The following is a 21,811-nucleotide window of genomic DNA, read 5'->3' on the forward strand; positions in this document are numbered from 1 at the left end:
ATTTTTGGTTTTCTTTATGAAAATCAAACTAGTTCTGGTTATTTAATGAACCATTGGATTTTCACAAATAACAAATAGCAGAGGAGAGTTTAAAATGTCAATGCTTAATCCTTTGACCTTCAAAATCACAGTTACAAAATGAAATGTGAGTCTAAATTACTTCCAATAAGCAGCATGCACCAAAATTACATGGTTGGGGCTTTTCAAGTATAGCCAGATATACAGTTCTCTATCAAAGAATGATAGAGAATGGGAAAAAACAGAACGGGGGAAAATTAGTTGGATGTCATTGGGGAAGAAGGAATACAAATTCTCCATGGACCATAGTGAAGGCGCATATGGAACACTTCAGTACATTGCCTGGCTTCACTTGGCACAGTTGATTCATATATTAAGATGCCTTCTTCAGCAACAGCTCAATGATCAACTCATCCAAAATCTTGAATCGACAAGTCCTGGTTGGCAGCAGAACCACGGCTAGCTACTGAATGCAAGAAGAGAGCTCTCCAGCCTGCCATGAATTTTAGCCATTAGGGCTCAAGCCATGGAACAAAATACAACATATACAATCAAGGAAAATACCATGTTTTCTGCACAAATGTCTGGAATAATGAAACATGGGAGTTCTATAGGCTCAGTTTGGAAGGAATACAATCTTGTTCTTATTCACACAGGAAATTTCTAGATAAGTCAAAATTAAATGGAAAAAAATGATAGACCTTGATGAGATGGGCCAAAGTACAACACCAGTTCATGAGAGCTCCTTCTGATTGTTTCCAGAACCAGTGGATTTCCATCATTTTTTGAACATGCTGTATATGTCATGTGGATATTATAGTCATACTTGTTTGTAAATTCTGAGGATTCCTCACCCTCCTTATAGTACTACAATACTTTTTTTTTTTTTTTCCGTTTACTAAAACAATGTTATCCAGTAATGCAGCAAAAGCTCTAGTCTGTTCTTAACATAGAGGGAAGGAGGTTCATCCTTAAACCATCTCCAGATTTTATATATTAGAGGCCCACCTAAGTATATGCAAAATTGAGAATAAATAAGAGCAAAAGACCCAATAGGGTAGAAAGAAGAAAATCAAGAAATTAAAACAAGTTAACAAGCCTACAACAACAAAGACAATAACTATTTTCTTGTTGAATCTTTGTATGAGGCCTCAAGTTCTCACCATCGGTTTGAGCATAAATCATTTCCTTCCTAGCATTTGAATTGTTAAGAACATGAAGGATTATGATAGAAAGTAAATCCTTTACATAGAATCCATTACAACATCCATGTAACTACTGAGAAACAGTACCGCTGTCAAAGGCTATAATAAATGCTAAAATCGTAACTACTTTTCTCTCTTCCATAGGGTAGTCCTTGGTGCAATGGTTGGGTTACTCCATTGCAACCTGGGTGACCAGGGTTCAAATGTATAAAAATATTACGAGGCTTGAGCTCAAATTGAGAAAATATATATAAAAATAAATAATTATAATTTATATATATATTTTTATTTAATATTTAAAAAATAATAATTATATATATATATATTTGAGCTCAGCTCACGAGCCGAGTTCTATTAGGCTTGAGCTTGGCTGAAACCAAGTCGAACTCAAATGACTCATGAAGAACTCGGCTCATGACCACTCCTAGACTCACTATTTATTAAACCCGACTAAGATTAGTAAATGGGCTAGCAATCATTCAGTTCAGCCATTTCAGCTGTCATCAAACGACCTTTAGACATGATGAAACAAACCTATGGGCCATGACCGAAATGGAACCCAAAATATACACGTAGGTGACCATATGAACTATGCCAATTTTCAATCCCAGACCCAGAAAACATAGTTGTAGGTAGGTGTATTTGGTGGTTATAACTTAGAACATGTGGAAGGTGGATAAAGCTCCTTTCTTCACCAAGAAGAGAGAAAGAGAGAGAGAGCTGGGGACCATTAGCTTTGCAGTTAACCGTTTTTTTTTCCTTAGCACTGAAAGCTTTTAAATGTGAAGAGCTGTTGCAGTAAACCAAAGTCACCCATCTCATGCTTTAAGCTTTTCCATAGCACATGACACGCTCTCAACATCATTTCAGTTGGGTAGTGAGGAAAAGAAGGTTCTAGCCAGCTGTCTAGAGTTTTACGGGTTAGTCTAGTCTAGACTCTAGACTCTAGAACTTGGAAATCCTTGGACCTCCCTTACCCCCTATCCTAACCAAAGAGGGGTTCATAATTCCTTCTTTCCTTTTTCTTCTTTTTTGGGTAATAAAATTCCTTCATTTGTAAGTGGGCCAGTCCCATTTCACTTTTTATGGGAACCACACTTTCCAACCTCAGCCAGCATTCATTCTAGAGCTCTTCTAATCTTGTGAAATATAATTAAGGGGGTTAAAGGATTGCTCCCTACTGTTGACACTTGACACTAAAATTGACTTAATCATGTGATCATTCGATTTATTTGGCTAAAAACTGAATCGAATAAATCAAAATTTAAAAAATTGAATTAAAAAATAAAAATCAAAACCAAAACCAAAATTTTCGGTTCAATTTACGGTTAAAGCTTAATTTTAATAATATATACTCTATTATATATATTATATATTATAAAATATATATTATGAAATCAAATTTCAGTATATTATATATAAATATATAATATATTATATATTATATGTTATATATAATAATAAAAAGTTCAGTTAATTCGGTTAACCGAAATTCTAATTCCAAAAACCAAAACGGAAAATCAAAATAATCAAAAACAAAAAAACTGAACCCATTTAACCAAAAACCAAAAAAGTTAGAACCAAAATTTTTGGTTTGGTTATTTGATTTAACCGAATAATGCTCAACCCTAATCACATCCATTGAATTTATCCTTCAAGAATGGAACAAAATTACATGCCTTCTCCCACTACCACCCATCCAGCGTGGCACCAAACTATATTGAAGTACCAAGGATCATTGCTTGCCAAGTGGCAAAAAGTGCGTTTTCATCAATTAGCCATGTCATCACTGAATTGTGCAGAGCAAACTCGCCTATCGGACTATCAAGAATTGAAAAGGGAAGCAAACGCTTATCTATCGATTGGTTTTTAAGGAGAAGAGGGGCTTTGGACTTCCTTTAATCTGATATCGATGGTCACTAAGGTTTACTGTAAATTGCTGAAACTTCCCTGAAGTTTCAAGTAGACCCTCTCCGTTAAAATCTTCTAAAAAGAGGTACAAAAATGTTTAAAATACCTATCTAATTACTATTGAAGCTACCTTCTACCGAAAAAATAATACAAATTTTGTAAGCAACAAGAAAATAGAGAATTTAAGGTTGTAATTTTGCACTCGAAATTTTGAATGATTGATATGAAGGGCAAATTTGAAAAATAAATCAATTTTAGAAAAGGGATTGAAAGGGTTTGAGCTAGCAATTCATATGAGAAAATTTGAAAAATAAATATTTTTATCAAAAGTAATTGTATGAATATTCTAGACATCTTCATACCTCTTTTTGGAAGATTTTAAACAGGGATATATCTATATGCAAAGATGTCAAAAAATTTAGAGAAAGTGATTGAAATTATCAAACTTGAAAGGAGATTTTAATAACAATCAAAAACTTGAGGGAATGTTTTAACAATTTACCCTAAAGCTTAAAACTATATTTAAACTTGATTTGTGTATGGTGTACAATATATATATATTTTTTAATTTATACTCCTTTCAAACTGAGCCTAAACAATAAAAACGAATAAAATGAATAAGTACATTCACGGTCAAATCAGCCCCCACAAAATTGTCCCTCACAACGTTTCACAGCACATCTATTCTCTTTAGGTAGAAGTAGATCTGTCGTGTCGTGCTGCGTTATTGAACTCTCTCGAAAGCAATGGAGCTGGGTGTGGGAATAAGCCGATCTCTGCCACACGTGTGGGACAGATAACTCTACCAGTGCCCGTGATTTTTTAAGGTTGGACGTGCTATGTGGTGGGGTATGTTATGTTAGTCAATTGGGTAATTGATAGGGAGAATGATCAATGAGCCGAGGTCAGGGGGGCTGGATTGATAGGCAATGCATCCTGACCGTGAATTGATGCCAAATTCACGGGCAGGACGTGGTTTAAAAGGGAAAAGGGGAGAGGACTAGTAGTAAGGGGGGCTGGAATTCAGAACTCTGCATGGATGTATCCGTCTTGATTATTTGAATTCCTGAATTAAAAATTACAGTAAAATTTAGGGGTTTTTATATCAAATGGGTTTTATAGTTCAATTCACCCCTGGTGGAACTGGGATTTGTAGGGGTGGACTGGATCTTGTCCGTGGATTGATGCTAAATTTATGGATAGAATATGGTTTATAGGGGGACTATCATTAGACTAGGAGAGAGCTGTAATTCAGATTTTTGAGATAGATTTCAGTCCATTTAATTATGAGCGGCTTGAATGCATCAATTTCAAGATGGGAGCTACAATATTATTACTCCGGTATAATGGGTTTATGATAAGCGAATTTTCTAAAGAGTGAGGTAATTGATATACTCGTGAAGCATACCCTCTCTTTATCTAATAAGGTTTAAGTTTTAACCACTGTTTTTAAAATTGGATTGGACGGTCGGATTAGAAAAATCGGGAACTGATCACCATTTTCTTTCAAACTCGCTTTTTCCCTTAAAATCATTGATTTTGGTCAGTAAACCACTAAACCGACTAGTTAATCGTTCAAACTGTTTGAATGGTTTTGACCGTTTTTATTTATTTATTTATTTATTTGTCAAAACATACTGACCATTCGAGTCGAATGGTCAAGCCGTTCAGGTCAAATGGTCGAACCATTCAAACCAGTAACCAGACCCTTGACCGGTTCAATCACCAATTTGTTTTTAAATACCATGGTTTTAACTATTTCGCAAGTTGTGAAATCAATGATAAGATTTTACACCAGTATTAAATATATGAGACACATTTTTTATAATGGGGCCATGAATTTATTATTGATATAACTCATCATTGGTCTCATAGTCGCCGAACAACTAAAACATTCAGTTAATCCAAATCCTTCTTTACCCAAACAAGTGAAAATGCATTAGAATGCTAGCCCTAAAGTTATTTAGACAACTTTTTCTCGATTGGAAAGAATACACATGCAAATATGTATAGTGCAAAAACATATAAAATAATATAAAATATAAAATTTTGCACTATATATTTACATTTATACTCCTTCCAAATTGAGCCATAGAAGTGATTATGGTTCGGTTAAGTGAATCATGGATTTATTTTTCAAGCTAAACCAATACTACCAATTTTTAGAAAACTGTGAATCAAAACCGAACCAAATCCAATTGATTAATCAGTTGATTAGTTTGATTTTCTATTAATTTGGTCTGTTGATTTTTAATATTTATAATATATAAAATAAATAATAAATGTATAATGAAAATATTAGAAATATATTATATTATCAATAATAAATAATATATTTTATATGCATATGTCGCTTTGGTTAATTGAAGCCAAATTGATACCTTTGATTTTTCAAAACCAAATCGACGGGTTCAGTTAACTGGAATTTTTGGTTTAATTACGTGGATTCGATCGGATATTTTGGTTTCTCCGATTTTTTATGATCACCCCTATCGCCGGAGCCAAATGCAATGGATCCCGATGACACACCACGTCAGCTGATCAGCTCCCTACCTTAACTTGGGTCCTACATGTAAGGCTGATATTGACATCAGCACTGGTCCAGAATCCTCCGGTTCCGGTTCCGGTTCCGGTTCCTGTGGATGTGCCTGTGAGGCGCCCATTTGTGAGGAATAGATCCCGTCACCTGTTGACGTGGTAGAATAAGCAGCCACGTAGATGTAGTAAGGGGAGCCCGCTTGATCCCTAGTGTCTGCGCTGTTATTGCCTTTTCAGTATTCTTCACTTTCAGAGACAGAGTTGCGAACTCGAGTTCGCTCGGTCTTTTGTTAAGGGTTTACAGTAAACAAAGATTAAAAGTGAGAAAGAGAAAGCAATTGGATAAAGAATAAAAAGAAAATAATTTTAAATACATGAAACTAGAGAAGCTTCGCTTTCTGGGTTGTTTTTTTCTTTTAATGTTTTTTCGGCCATGGACGGTCAGACTAAAAGCGTAGCTTTTCCTACATTACTAGGGTGCCAACGTGAAACTATTACGAGCCCTAGCTTTACATCTCAACTTTTCTGCTACTCTGCTGTTGCCGACGAAGATCTTTTCTCGATCTCTACGTTATTGACTTCTGTTGACCACTGTATTTTCGGTTTCCCTTCATCTCTGTGGAGGATAAAACTTCCCGTCGATGGATTTTGCCCGTTCCCGGGCGTCTCTGCACGGTAGGTTCTGATAATTTGGTAATGATGGATTTGGTTTCATGGTGTTGAATTACACGAGCTACTGTCTTGTTGAGTTGGAGAATGGGATGGTCTATTCTGCGTTACAAAGACAAGAACTGAATAATGAGATTCATATTAATTATGGTTAGTGGAAACCGAAAATGTCCTTTTTCTATTTGGATCAAAAGCAATTAATGGTTGTTAGATGCTATACTTGTTTGAAGAGCCTTAACTTAGATCTCCATGCTCTCTTGGATCAAAATCGTGGGGAGAATCAAGTAAAACGAATCTTGAAAATCAGCCAGTTCTATTTTGAAAAGTTTGTTAATTTTGCATCTTTTTATGGATATATGGCTTCCTTTTTATTTTTTGTTTCCTTGGATGTCGCAGGACGAAAGAATTTGGCAAGATAAATGAGATTGCATACTTATGTGTTACAGCCCCGGGTCAAGCTTCAGGTTGAGGACGAAGTTTTCTCGTAAATCTGCCAAAAAAAGTCGAATTTGTTCTAACCTGTTATTTTTAATCATTTAAATCGGCTTCTCTTTCCTTCTTAAAATGTTTGTGTTAAAAACTTTCAGTTTCAGAGTGCTGCAAGAATTCGATACTTGTGCTCTTTCGGTCGATGGGAATTATTTTAGTGAATCAGGCCCTTAAAATTTTACTTTTGTTTGCTTACTTCTGTTAATCTAACTCTTGCACTTTGTTCTTTCCTGGATGAAGTGCGAGCAATAGAAAAAAGTAAAAAGAACTTTGTCATTTGAATTGGGGCCACTGATATTTTGAAAATTCACTCTTGAAGGCATTAATTCCAAGATGCTTTCTTTACTAAAAATCGTATATTCATCTTCATATCATCATAATACACCTCCCAAAGAGATAAGGCAAAACTCTGCAACTACAATTTCTTCATGTTTGGTTATTATGAGTTTGATTGGTACTGTTTAATTGTAGAACTGTTTTAATTTTGTCTAGACTGCACTGATTTGTAAGTTATGTTGAATGTCCGTCTTATAGAATGCTGCATGGCCTTGTCTGAGTTTTGTCTTGATTCTATATTTGTAGTTTAACCAAAGTTTCTCGTGACTCCCCATCTTTCATCTTAATGTTGCTAAGAAATTCTTATTTTACTTCCACCTCCATATCTGCACTTTGTTCAGTACTTTCTATCAAAAAGACTTGAGGGCCACTAAATTGATTTTGACTTGATGTGATCTAGAGAAATATATGTTCTGTACATTTTGTAGTTGAGGAAATCTAATTATCCATTGGTTAGATCATAAGAGGTCTCTCAGCAATACAGGATACATGAGGCAGAAATTTGGGAATTTTCACTTGCTGCAGCAAATTTAATAGAGTCCACAAATGTTTTGGTTATATATCTCTCTCCCCAGGTGGGGAGGTCAGAATGGAGAAGTAGAGTAGGTAGGCTTATTCGTGGACGTATTGGAGTCACTTTTCATTTCATTTCCTTCTCCCCCATTTTTGCAGGATTTCCACCTCTAGTCTTGTGGTCCAAACCTGAAAAGCAGCTCTGATTAGACAGTAAAAGAAGGAAGCTAAAATCCAAAAACCAGAACTGGGGTTATAATCATAACCTTATATCATAAGCATAAAAAATACAGTTGATAGTTAATAATTATCCATTTGTTTTAGAAGAACTTAGTGGTTGGTCTGCTCCCCCGCTTGAAAGTTGAAACCATGCGTATGTGCAGACCATTTATACTACCTGGGTCTACTAGATAGGTAACTAGAATTTCAAGTGTATATAATATTGCTTCGTGTCTGTAAGAAATTATTCTTCTCCAATAGGCAATGGCCGATTTATTTGATAATCTGAGCAGAAGTTAATCCTTGATAGAATTGATCTTTTGATTTGGACCTTCACGATTTTATCTGAAGATTTTTATGCATTGGAAGCTTGTTTGGACCAAGTGTAATGAACTTCAGTTTACTGATTAGAACCTTATGTTGTTGCCTTCTAGATTATGAGGCAGGTGTTCTGCAACATTTGTATTGGATAAAGGACAATCCACTCAGGTTACCATGGGATAAAACATAGATGTACTGCTAGGTCTACTCAGGTTTTTAGGAATCAGCAGGCTACATGGGAGGCATATTGCATCTCTTTGAGTTTAACCAAGCCAGCATGTCCCGGAAGTCACTAGGGCAGAGTAGACATGTTGATGGTAAGGTTCATCTTCTATTTGCTTATATTGTTTACTTCTAATAAGTATGCTTCCACTCCTTGTTTTTCCTTGATTACTTTCTTTGACGTGGTTATTTGTCCATTTTTTTTTTCTGTTTTCTTCCCATTGGGGGGAGGGTTTGAATTTGTGGCAGACAAGGTGGGATAACATAGAAAGTTTTAGATCATGACATTAATGCATCTTCATCTCAAGTTATGTTGGATCTTTTCTAAGTATGGACTTCTATATGAAGTATGTTCCTAAAATTATGGGCAACTAGATTTTCATGATTAATACTTAAGGTTAAGAACTTTAGACTTCCTGCTTCAGATTCCCTCTTACTTGGGTTAATCAGACAAGTGAAAAAAAAGGCTCCAGTTATGCATCTCTTGGTAGCTCGGAGCAATAAGTAGAACAAACAACATGGAAGAAGGACTTGTAGGATGATATATGATAAACAACATTCCAACCTCCCCCTTGTGAACAAAAGTTAAGAAAAAGTCATCGGCAGAGTTGTATTGACAAGAAGAGCACTTTTCTTTTCTTTTCTTCTTTTTTTTTTTTTTGTTGAGAAAGAGATAAACTATATTGCCTGATGAAAAATAGCAAGGAGTGTGTATGATGTACAAAATTCACAAGGCCGATATATAGCAGCTCTACCAATACAGAAACTACTTGGGCATACAGCTTTCACTATACAAAGGCCCTCTATGTTCTGGATTTAGTTAGTCTATCAGCTGTAGCATTCAGATTTCTGGGGGATCCATCTAATCTATATCCTTATAGATTTCTTTGATTTCATTGAGAAATTTTGGAAATCTAATGCTCCTCTGGCTTGTCTGCAGGTCTTGAAGCCCCTCGGAACAGCTTGGAGCTGCCAATAGAAACTTCACAGAACTTCTGTTCTACATCCGGAAACATTCCGGTAATTTTTTATTGTATGCTTTACTATAGGTTCTTGATATATTAAATCTGTATTTTGATTCTGATTTAATGAGACTTATGCTATATATAACAGATGAGGTTATTGATGATTTGCTAACTGAAGACGTTTATTTATTCAATTTTCTTATTACCAATATTCTTAATCTTTATTTGCTTAAAGAGATGGTGGTTTTTAAGTTCTCTATCTGCTAGACTACAACACCATTGGATGAGCCATACATTAAAACACATAGGAAGGAGTGTAGGATCCAGAATTGATAACTATCCAACTTATTGCAAATAGATGGATGGAAGAAGTTTAAATTTGAACAAGAAAAAACATAACCTGATGGTTGGTTAATTTTCACTTGACACTTATAGATGGTTGTATATATTGTTGGTACCCAAATTCCTGAAGATGTGCCATTGAGAGAAGCCAGGGGGTGACATTTCCCAAACTTTTGACAATTCCCTTTATATCTCCTATAATTTCTAGGGCACTCCGTCATGTGTGTGTATACTTTTTTTATTTCTGGGCTTCCCCTTCCCCTCCCCCATAGCTCGTATCATGAGGGGACCTGTTGCAGCACTGCTCTCATTAGAGTGGAAAAATGGTCTTGGATATAACTTGATTTCTTTTTCGATATTTTTGCTCTACAATATCTATTTTCGCTCATTCTCATGGCTGAGTTTTTTAGGCACAATCACACAATTATCATTAGGCTGTATCATTAAAGGCCATTACCCAATGTTGGTCCCAGCTGTCTAGGGCCTTGGGGAGGGGTTGCCATTCTCAGACTTGAACTTGCATTCTCATGCTTGTCAGCCTGAGATTTCACCATTACACCACATCTAAACTTGTCTTATTTATTTCAGTCTCACTCCTGGTGGAGTTTGTAACTCTGGCTGTTTTCAGACTGCCTTCCTGGGTTTGATTTCAGTTTGTAATTGAGTTTTGGTTTGAATAAAATTACATTACCTTTTCCAAAAAAAATCTATATCATTGATCTACATTATTATTAGTATGTAGTATTAATAGGGTCTACTTGATTTTTATTTAAATAGTTTGTAAATTTTTTCAACGAAATTTTGTCTTGAAGTAATATGTAGATACTTAAATATATATTAGAAAAATAATTTCTTTTTAAATATCAAGTGTTTCAATTAATTTGTCTTGCAAAAGTTTGTAAATTTGAAATAGAAGTTTGGCTTTTGCAACAACAATGAACATGACTTTGGAATGATAGCACTTGACAGTGGTCTTCATTGGTAAAAATAGATTTTCACTTATTTCACCATGGGCATTTAAATCCCCATCCAGGGGAAAAGTTGTGGCTCTCTCTTGGCTGTCTTGGTGGTTGACTATGTCCATGCTATTCTAAAACGAGTATTAATTCCATGTATTTCATGATAAAAATAACTCTATCATGCATCAACTTTTCACTCATATCAACTAATACTTTGTGTGATTACTATCAGTGTTCATATCAAGTGAAGCATAGCTCCTCCAGAAAGAATTGTTATCCAAGTGAGGCTTCTGTGAAGAATTTGATTGATGAGGAGGTTTACAGGGGACCAGCCACTAGGCGGAATGTGCCTAGTGTTGTGGCCCGTTTGATGGGGATGGATATGCTACCATCAGAAACACAACCAGCAATTCATACAAAGGAGAAAAAGAATGAATACATGGGAAACAGTTTTAGAAATGGTGAACAGTACGAAAATGGCTCAGCTGGACGTAGTGCTTTTGGATCAAAACCCTTGAGGAAAACAGAGATGGATTTTCTAACCTTTTCTAGACAAGAAGATACTGACCTATCCAGTAGTGACATGAAATATGGAAAACAACGACCTCGAGAACATCCTCAAGAGGAGGAATTGCAGAAATTCAAAAAAGAATTTGAAGCATGGCAAGCAGCGAGGATTTGGGAACATAGAAAAGTTGTTGAGCTTGGTAGAGTTCCTGGTCAATGGCTTACTCAAGAGAACTTCAACAAGGAAACAATCGCGCTCCATGCAGAATCTAGGAATTTGAGAGAAAAGAAGAATCCTAGAGAATCAAACAGTCATACTTCAGTGGCAACACTTAAGGGAAGATCACAAGAAAGAGGTGCATTACAGCATCAAGGATTTAAAAAGGAATCTTCCTCAGCTAACCAAATTGACTCTGTCGTCTTAAGAAACAGAACAAAATCTAGTGATGCTGAGCAGATCTCCCTAACAAATTGTAATCAGAAATCAGGCAAGTCTTCTATGCCCACAAGGATAGTGATCTTAAAGCCTGGCCCTGATGGCAATTGTGATAGTGAAGATTCTTGGGCTGGTTCGTCAGAGACTGCTGAAGAGGAAGGTGGTATTGAAGCTTTGCTTGAGGAAGTAAAGGAAAGGCTGAGATGTGAAATTCAAGGCAAGAGTGCTAAAGGAGATACATCAGTTAGAAGGGTTGGAATTGGGGCCCCTTTCAGTGGAAAACAATCAGATCCAAAAGAAATTGCTCAGAATATAGCAAAGCAGGTCAGGGAAAGTGTTACCAAGGACCTTGGAATGAATTTACTACGATCAGAATCTGCTAGATCTTACAGAAGTAAAACTCAGATAAATGGACAAGGCTCTCTCGAGTTCATTAACAGAGACATGGGGAAATGCTTCTCTGAGAGGCTGAGGAACGTTGTAAAAAGAGAAAAACGTGTTGATGCCCCCACAAGTATCAGTGGCAGCTTGAGAGCTTCTGCTTTATGCAATAATGAGAGTAGAATAAGGCCAATTGAAGATGCTTTGATGACTAAGAACATTGAGAATTGCTGGGAAGATTTGGCAGATGAGCCAGAAATTCAAACAAGATCTTTCAGACATGGGCATAAAAGTGATGGAATGCTTTATACAGGGGAGTTATCTCCAAGAAACCTAATCAGATCATTGTCAGCTCCGGTATCAGGAAATTCATTTGGGAAACTTCTTTTAGAGGACCGACACATTTTAACTGGAGCCCAGATCAGGAGGAAGCATGAATCCACTGAAAATGTTTCAGTGGAATTGAGAAAAAGAGGAAAGAGAGGTTCAGTTTTAGGGGGAAAGTCTCAAATCTCCGATACAGTTTTACTCTTAGAGGTAAATTATTCAGAAGGAAGATTCAAGTAGTTAAGGAATCAGGAAGCAATGGATCTGGTCCTGTGAAAGATATCATGAGTGGACCTACAGTTGTGATGAATCCTGGCAATGCACATGTAAGAGCTATCTTATAGTTTAGTTCATCTCTCTCTCTCAATCAATCAATAGTTTTCTTTCTTTTCGTTCTCTTAATTAAAAGATTTCCTGTTGCATGGTTCTCAGGACAACTCAACTGAGGTGCCACCTAGCCCTGCATCAGTGTGCAGCAGTGGTCATGAAGAGTTGTGTCAGCCAGTGGATCATCTCAGCCCAATCTCCACTTTAGATATGCCTTTGCTAGAAGACTGTCCCATGCCACGGGTTTTCAGAGAGATCAGCTCTAATCTTCAAGGTATTAGCTATTGGTGTCTATGACTTCAACTGGAATTACGCCATCTGTGTGTTGTGTGTTATTCTTTCTGAACATTGGTATTTGCTACAAACTTTTTATTCTCTATCCTGCCATATTATGCACGTATTGGTAATAAACACCAGTTAATTGGTCAATCAACTGATGGATGCGACATGTGGTTGTGCCCTGTTTCTTAGATCAGGGCTTAAAAAACACTAGTAAATAGGCAGTTTGGACAGATTTGTAAACTAGTTGGCATGAAAGATATCAGTGTGCTAGTTATATTTTTGACATTATAGTAGAGAAAGTAATGTGCATATGCATGCTTTGTAAAGCATTAATCAATATCTTTCACGTTTACTATTCTGTATGTGTATGTGTGAACTATAACAAAGTCCAGGGACAACATTACTCACGTAGCTGTTTATCAAAAAAAAAAAAGAAAAAAAACATTACTTGCGTAGCCATAGACAGCCTCACATAATGACACTATTTTATAAAGCTAAGCTACTTCCTGCTTTCACAAATTCAAATGCGTATGCAATTCTTTTAGACTGAACATGTTTTTAGCATTTCATTCATTAAACTGCCTATTTACTAGTAAGATGTGGCATGCAAGATGTCTACCTTCTGAATGCCATAGTTGGGATGCGAATTGCAACTATAGTCCACAGGTAAAGCATGTAGCTTTCTCTGCCATCAAATTATTCCTGCAAGAATGGGTGGGAGGTACCATAGATGGTGCTCTCAAGCATAGTTTTCAAGGTGCCAAGGCGAGGCTAGGCGACAAGGGGGTACCTTGTCGCCTAGTAGCCTAGGCGATGGATTTTTTTAAGTGAAAAATACATATCCTAGGTAGTTCCCTAGGTTCCATAACCATCTTTCTTTAACTATCCATAATTTTCATAAGAAAGTTATAAACTTCATGTTTATGTCTAGAAAATCAACATATTTATGAGAAGAAAAAGAAGAAAGAAAAGAAAATTCAAAAAATATGGGGGCTGAACCCCTATTTTTGTTATAGGAAAAGAAGAAAAGAAAAGATGGAAGAAATGTGTTGATTAGACAAAACTTTAAGTTTTTCTCTTACTTATTGGTTCAAATTCTGAAGTCTTTGAGGGTTCAATACAGCAGTTAGCAATGTTTGTGTTGATTAAACCCTAACAAATAAGAAAATAATAAAAAGAAATTAGTTTATAAACACAGAAAATGAATATTTTTGTTTAATAATATCTATTTTATAATTATAACTAAAAAAAGTAACAATATAAAAGTATTTTATAAGACACTATACAAAACTGCTAGGTGACTGGGCGAGGTGAGCCTCCAAGGGCACCTTGTCGCCTAGGTGTCTCCTTTACAACTATGCTCTCAAGTGAAGGGAAATCTAGTTTTGGGTGATGGTGGTGTATTATTTGCAGGTTGTTGATTCTATCAAGAGATTTCCAACAACAAAGTTTAGCACCATATCATTTAACAATGTCAGAAATTATAAAATATCAAACAAGAAAGAAGATTCAGCTTGAGTGGTCTTCAATATCCAATAATAAAAGTTGAATAAAACCATTCAGACTAGCTAGTAGGATCTCCTAGTTGCAACACATTAATTAGTGGCTGATTTTGTTTTTGTATGTGCAATAAAATGTCATTTTTCTTAGTTATAGCACCACCTCCATGACCTCCACTTCAGTAATGTTCTTCAGTTCCAGTGGAGCTATTTAAGAGGTTGTTCATAAGATAGACTACTAAATGGGGCATTTGGATTACTTATGTGATTATTGTTTCTGTTTCTGATCGCACAGAGCTAAGGAGGCAGTTAAATCAACTTGATTCTGATGGGCCTGACGACACGTTGACAAGAGAGGAGCCCCGAGAAGTTGAAACGCTTGAGATACAAGATGAGAAACATGCATACATAAGAGATCTTCTCATTGCTTCTGGTTTATATGATGGACCATTTGATTGCTCTTTTTCGAAGTGGAACTCTCTTGAAAAACCGATTAGCTACTTGATCTTTGAGGAAGTAGAAGAGTCTTACAAAAAAAGGGCCAAGGAGAATGAAGAGGAAACTAGAGATCAGAAGGAAAGCAAGGAAGCCCGCAAGCTGTTATTTGACTTGTTAAATGAAGCACTAGCAACAATACTTGGATCTCTTATGACAACGTCCAGATTTAAGAGAAGGGTTCTTGGTCCCTCTATAATACTGCCATCTTGTGGAAAGAAATTGCTGGATGCTGCATGGGAAATGATCCATAAACATGTAAATCCTCCAATGGATGGATCCCATTATTCACTTGATGGCATGGTGGCCTGTGATCTAGGGAAAACCCCTTGGTCTGGTATGATGCTTGATGATGTTGATGTAATAGGAAGAGAGATAGAATGGATGATCCTAGGGGAATTGATGGAGGAAACTGTGAGGGATATGTGGTTATATTAATGGTGTAACTGGTTTTCTGTGTAGATAGGTATTCCAACATCGTATCCAGAACCGGAATACTAATGAGTTTTTTTGTTTCATTTTGGAATTGTGTATTATAGTGAATCCTGGTTGTAAATTGATGTTTGTGATATACGGCCCAATATTCCTTTTACAGATTGGGGACTCCGGGCTCCAAATTGCAGGAGCTCATAATACATAACATGTACATGTATTGTTTTTTTAAGCTTATCTGTGACTGTGGCAATGGAGTTGTAAGATTAAGATTATTCTACAACTTTTTTCTTCTTAATAGATCCTGTTGGCTGGCTTGTAGTCTGTTTGTTTGTATTTTGTTCCTTACAAGAACGCCTCTTAATAGATCCTCCTCTACTGTTACCATCAATAAGATTTGTGCAGATTGAGTTGAGCCAGTAAAAGATCATATAATTTGTCTAGTGCATGAAGCCACCAAAGTTTTGGTGGTGCAGGCTTCATAACATAGATTTAAGCTGTAGAATCATTTAGACACTGCACAAATGAATCTGGGCTTAGGAGAATATTCAGTCTTACCATTACTTGGCAACTCTAATTCCATTACTTGCATATGTATATAGTTATATACTAGTAGGCCTTTCTGATTACAACTTACATAGTCCAGGCTCTGCAGCCTTAGAGTCTGATACATAGCCTTATTATTATCATTAGTATCTTCCTTGCTAGTTCCTACTTAGTGCTGGGTATTAATAGGAACTCATCTCCCCTGGTGTCTCGGCAGTTATCAGGAAGCACATGTGACACAGGTGCAACCTTGACCACACTTGCAGAAAGCCTTTCCAGAACCAGAGACTTCAGCTTTGGAGCATGAGCAGGGGTTGCAGCCGCAGTGTTCGCCGCAGGAGCAGCACATATGCTGTGTCTCCCGCTCACCCGCACTTGCACTGGAAGTACATCTGTTTGCAGAGTTGCAGCAGTAGCCATATTAGTATTAGAGCCCTCTTTGTTGTTTTTAAGATTCTAGTGAGGAAAGTCGATCAATTGGATTGCGGTTTTTCACGTTCATGTAAGATTCACAGAAAAAAATCATTTTTCCTAAGTATCATTTTCTCACTCTCACTCTCCCATATGGATAAATAACTCTGAAGAAAAAATTGATAAAACAGGATAATTTTGTCAATCCTTTAACTTTTATGGATAAAAGAATCATTGTATGTTTTTACCTTATAATCAAATATCTACTGGATGTTTTTTCTATTGCACATGTCCATAAATGATCGGACCATGACCTTAGCAACTGCAGAATTCTGAATTCCACTGTAACTCTACATAATTCAAAATACAAACATCCCACCCTAAAACATCAATATTCGCCCATAAATTGAGTTCAATTTTGAGCTGACATCCACACAACTGTATGGTGGGACTAAGAATTTTTAGAGTGTATTGAACAGTCAGTCATTCTCCTTTTCATGACTGACGCCTAGTAGACATTCATCTAAGTTGAAAATATAAATGACCACAACACAATGGATGTTTCATATGTGCGGCTAGCGCTAGGTGAATGTGGCCACTGGCCAGTAATGTATTATGATCGGCAGATCCGGACTCTTCATCGACACCATCGGATTTCTATCTCGGCGCAAGTCTAGATGTGACACTTGATGTTTAAGCACATGACGAGATGGATGATGTCAAAATCTCAATCATGAATTATGTTCTGTCATTATCAAGACAAGCCAAGCATCCGGCAAGGATTAGGATGAACTGGTAAAGCAGCATGGGTATATAGATTTTGGCTGGCTGGTCATTTTCAGACAGCCTGTGCTGTCTGGGCGGTTCTCCTTGCGCAAACCATGTGAATTGGATGCAAGAATAGAAGTGCTGTAGGCGTTGCCGTATTCACTAACGTGTCATGAGGAGAGAGAGAGCCTATGTACATCACAAAAACTAACTGGTAAACGTGGACAGCCAAAATTATTTTTGGGATAATAGCATATAAGGGTAATTTTTGAGCTTAATATCAATATAAGTAATAATTTTAAAAAAATTTAAAAAATAGATTAACTTTTTAAAAATAATATTAATTAAGGGTAAAATCATTGTTATCTTTTTCTTCTTGTTGCAATCTGTTCAAGAGTGCCGTTGCCCACCATCATTCGTCGCCATCTGCCGCCGCTCATCACCACCTCCAATAACGCCTCTGCCTATCTCCGCCCACCTCGCGCATCTAACAACATTGCTGGAGGTGGGCAGAGGCAGAGGCAGAGGCAGCCCACATGGCCATTCCTTTGCCCAATGCCGCCACTTCCGTCTATCACCGCCTCTGTTTCCACCACCTCCGACACCGTTGCCAGAAGTGGCAGCGCTGGGTAGAGGAATGACCACCTCTGCCGCCACTTCTGCCTCCGCCCACCTCCGGAGTGGGCGGAGGTGGTGGCAGACGGTGGCGGGCGGTGGCACAGATAAACAGATTGCAAGAAAAAGAAGATGCGCAGTGATTTTATATACTATTATCCCATGTCAGACTGGGATTTTTTTTGCCAACAAAACAGGTTCCAACTTTATCAATATTAACTCACACCATAATTCAAAAGAATCTTAACTTGAGACTGGACCTATCATGTATGAGATGTGCCGTGCGGTGTGAGATGATGTGACAGAGGGTTGGAACGTGTTTTATTGGTAAATAATTGCGTCGAAAATATTAAAATGATAAAATCTAATACTAACCAGGTGTTTGGAATTGATACCGTTTTTTTTTTTTCAGAAAACGGCATCACATCATAAATCCATTTTCTTAAAAAACGCCTACTGTTTGGTTACGTCATTTTGGTGTTTTCCCATTTTTTATTAATAATGTTAACAATGGTGTGTTGATATGGGATTAAAAAAGCATATATGTCAGCAACAACAATATTATTAAATAGAAAATCTGAAAAAAAGTTTCTTTCTAAAAAAATGTTTATACATCACTATTTTCTGAAAAAACACCTAAAAAAATAGTATCGATTCCAAACACCACGTAAAGTTTTTACCAACAATAACACCACAATTTGCCTAAAAGTCATTTGTTCGGATAAATGTATCACCCGGATACTAAAAGACAAACGAAACCTTAATGAAAAGCCCTTGTATTATCCAGCAGGAAAGCCCTGCTAGCAGCCCAAGCTGTCGAATTCAAACAGCCGAAAGTGATTTTCATAAGAGAAGATAAGGGCTAAAAGATAGACAGCGAATAATCAAAACTGAAGGATGCAATTGGGAGATGGTAAGAAGGAAGACAGCAGAGACCTGCAAGCTTGGCCACCGGGGCAAGGAGAAGCGCAGCCGCACCTGTCGTTACAACTTCCGGCGTTTCCTCCTCTGTCAGCCATTTTTTTTGTCTCTCGTAGCGCTTTGGTCTTTAAAAAAACACTGCTAGGACTGATCTAAATTGCCACGTTTTACTGGTGTAGATTGCTGCTGTTGACACGACTTACAACAGGTGTAATAGCTCTGGGATAAAAAGTTCAAGGTGGCATTAACTTTTTGTCCCCACCACGTTCAGGAAGAATTTGGAAAGATGTTGAATTATTGACTCAGTTGTGGTTGTGGCAATGGCAACGTGGTGGATTCAGGGTGAGGGTTTTTTGAATTCTAGACCTTTTCCACCTCCCAACCCATATACATACCACCACCTTATAAATTTGTATAGTTGCTAGAAATAATGGTGGGATTGGGATTAGAACCCCACTATATACTCCCTTGTATTTGAGGGTAGAGCTCCTGTATTTGAAGGTGGAGCAGTTTTATATATATGCAATGACAAGCAAAATAACCTCAACAAATATCAAAGCTTTCAATTATTTGATTAATTATTAATTATTCTTTATTTAAAGCATTGTTAAACTTAACATATAATACATAACTTTACATGCCTTACAATAATAATTTATTTATATTTAGCCTAATACTATATTCTATCCACACTCATATGAGTTGTAAAATTTTAAAACTGGAAAACTGTGATGGATACTTGTGACAGGAGGGTGGAAATTGTCATCTCTAATGATCTATTTGGTTGTGGAGAAACAGTGGGATGAGAAGGGATAGGATGAAAAAGAAAAAATTATTTTCTCATTTTCACATCCAATGTTTGATTGTTGAGACCAATTATTATGCAAAATTTGTTTTTCAATGTTTGATTGTTGAAAAAATTTTGCAAGATGCTTGATTTTATTCCGCTTCAACCATCAACAACGGTGGAACATGAACACCCATGGTTGTCTCCTATATTTTGATGGTCGAATTAAAGGGGTATTGGTTATTAGGGGAATCCAAGGGGCGATAATGATATATGTAATGGACCAAAAGGGGTATTGATGATCAATGATGATGATAAAAGTTTAGCAAGGTTTAGATCTGCAATAATAAATCGTTCTACTTAATAGCAGAGGTTCAATGATAACAAATCTGCAGAGGAGGTTTTAGCATATTTACATTACAAACTTGTTAGATCTGTAATGATGAGAACAGAGGTTTAAGCAGATCTACCAACATTTGGTTGTCGACTTTGAAAAGCTAAGAAATCAGGAATGGGAAGAAAATCAACAAAATTTTAGAGAAAAAAAAAAAATAGTTTACTGGAGAAAAATGGGGCATGGATAGGTCTTACCTTCGTTGGAGATGAAGAATAGTGATTCGACTCTTTGGTAAGGGGTTCTGAAGCTAAGCTAGGAAGAAAAACAATGAGGTTTTTGAGAAAAAAAAAATACAAAAAGAAAAGGTTCAATGAAAGAAAACCGAAGAAATTCTCTGTCTTAACTTCACTGGAAATGAACACCCTATCGATAGGGTTTGAAGCTCGACTTGGAAGATAAAAGATAATGAGTTTTCAGAGGGTTTGATCGTAGGGATGTGAAGCTCAGGTAGGATGACTAGAAGAATGTCATCTTCGACATTTTTTCTCACCGACTTCTCATTGTTTTCATTTCCTAGCGGGGCCTATCTGGTGGGACCCCACATCTCTATTTTTGGGATGGAAGTTTTCATCCTATCCCATCGTTTTGATCAAAACAAACGAAAAAAAATAAAAATTTTATACCAATATTCCTATTTTCTCTTGTAACAACTAAATATACCATCAATTTGACAATATGGTAAAAGGTTTACCATGGGTCATGCATGTATTTGACAGGTGATAAAAGCTATAACCTAGGCGTGAAATAATTGCCTTCTCCCATAGGGGCCTTAAATCATTTTTTCTTGGCACAATGCATTACTTTTTCAGCAATAATCATATAACTCTTCTCCCAATAATGGTGGGAGCTGATTGCAGGGTTTGAAATCACATTTATTTTGGGACTACCTAGTTTACTTACCAACTGAGCCACCACTCATTTGATAGGTTTTAAAACTTTAGTTCAGGCTGTTTAACTTAAAAATCAAATATGGTCTGAAGACTCTGAACCAATGTTTTAAAAAATAACTTAGAATCAGAACTATTTTGCTCACCAGTTTTTGAGTTAATAGTTTGACCGTCCAATCCAAACAGATGACCCATTATGACAAAATAAATAAAAATAAATAAAAATAATAATTATTTGGATCCATTATGACCCATTATGACAATTGAATGGGTCGATAGTTCAATTGTCCAGGTCAATGAATCATTGACTGATTCAATAATTTTTGGCTAGAAGCCAAATTTGAGATAAAGCATAACTAATTGTCTGAACAGTTTCCAAACCAAATGGTCCAATCATTCAAATCAATAACAGTTCAAAAACCATGGCCTGAACTTTCTACGTTTAGGAATTTGGAGTTCAGAAACTAGTCCCTTCACTTCCTCTTTTATTTATTTCTTTAAATAATTTTTTCTCCCCGTGAATAAAGCATACAAATAGGGGAGATATTCCTGATGATGTATGACTGCAACATGCTGTAAGGTGGGTTCGAGAAATCGAAACTCCCTTTGGAGGGCTGGAGCACACTAGCTTCCACCTTTCTAAGGTAGACCCCACACATAGCCTTTAAAGTTTAAGCCATGCTTATTACAAAATCCGAAAAGCCCAAAACAGTTGCCAGTTAGTCATTTGAAGAGCTGTTCGTTTCGGCCTCTTAGAAGCTTGTCCCTTCACTGGCACTTCCTCTTTTATTTCTTTCTTTAAATAATTTTTAAGGGTCCAAATAAGCTGTATTTAGTGCCCATTTGGGAGAGATGAAGCATAGTGAATCCTGATCTTTTGAGGTGGATTCCACATGGACAACCAATAAACTATTATTTAGTGAAAATCTAGATAGCCCAAATAGATTGCCAGTCAATCATTTGAGAGCTATTTGCTTCAGTCTTTTTGGTTTCATGGGGTTACACAACGGGGTAGCCCATCCCCCATATATTCCCTTAGCCCCCCAAACCCTAGCGGCAGTGGCTCTACTACAATTGAGTTAGAGA

The 21,811-nt window shown here is 36.6% G+C and overlaps 3 protein-coding genes across 6 annotated transcripts; 2 read left to right on the forward strand and 1 right to left on the reverse strand.

Moving 5' to 3' along the window:
• Positions 1-5,931: 5,931 nt before the first annotated feature.
• Positions 5,932-15,621, forward strand: LOC148849519 (uncharacterized). Of its 4 annotated transcripts, none has more exons than XM_088948447.1 (7): positions 5,932-6,491; positions 6,738-6,805; positions 8,333-8,536; positions 9,382-9,461; positions 10,940-12,684; positions 12,791-12,959; positions 14,762-15,621. In XM_088948447.1, exons 3-5 carry the CDS (start codon positions 8,455-8,457, stop codon positions 12,596-12,598), a joined length of 1,821 nt encoding a protein of 606 aa, XP_088804573.1. In that variant the 5' UTR covers positions 5,932-6,491; positions 6,738-6,805; positions 8,333-8,454; the 3' UTR covers positions 12,599-12,684; positions 12,791-12,959; positions 14,762-15,621. The 4 variants fall into 4 exon arrangements, with proteins under 4 accessions (XP_088804573.1, XP_088804571.1, XP_088804574.1 ...); XM_088948446.1 differs by having other exon boundaries at positions 6,071-6,347; XM_088948445.1 differs by lacking the exon at positions 8,333-8,536 and having other exon boundaries at positions 6,050-6,347.
• Positions 12,643-15,399, forward strand: LOC148849520 (uncharacterized). The gene is made up of 3 exons (XM_088951422.1): positions 12,643-12,684; positions 12,791-12,959; positions 14,762-15,399. The coding sequence occupies exons 1-3, from the start codon at positions 12,643-12,645 to the stop codon at positions 15,397-15,399; spliced, it is 849 nt and encodes a 282-aa protein (XP_088807548.1).
• A 308-nt stretch (positions 15,622-15,929) lies between the features above and the next one.
• On the reverse strand, positions 15,930-20,292 carry LOC148849521 (metallothionein-like protein 4B). Its single transcript, XM_088948449.1, has 3 exons — positions 20,033-20,292; positions 18,670-18,873; positions 15,930-16,331 (listed from the first exon to the last, which is right to left on the reverse strand). The coding sequence occupies exons 2-3, from the start codon at positions 18,750-18,752 to the stop codon at positions 16,160-16,162; spliced, it is 255 nt and encodes an 84-aa protein (XP_088804575.1). The 5' UTR covers positions 18,753-18,873; positions 20,033-20,292; the 3' UTR covers positions 15,930-16,159.
• Between the last annotated feature and the right edge of the window lie 1,519 nt (positions 20,293-21,811).

This window comes from Nelumbo lutea, chromosome 6 (assembly GCF_056320005.1).
Source record: "Nelumbo lutea isolate HS-2025 chromosome 6, American lotus-T2T, whole genome shotgun sequence".
NCBI lineage: Eukaryota > Viridiplantae > Streptophyta > Magnoliopsida > Proteales > Nelumbonaceae > Nelumbo > Nelumbo lutea.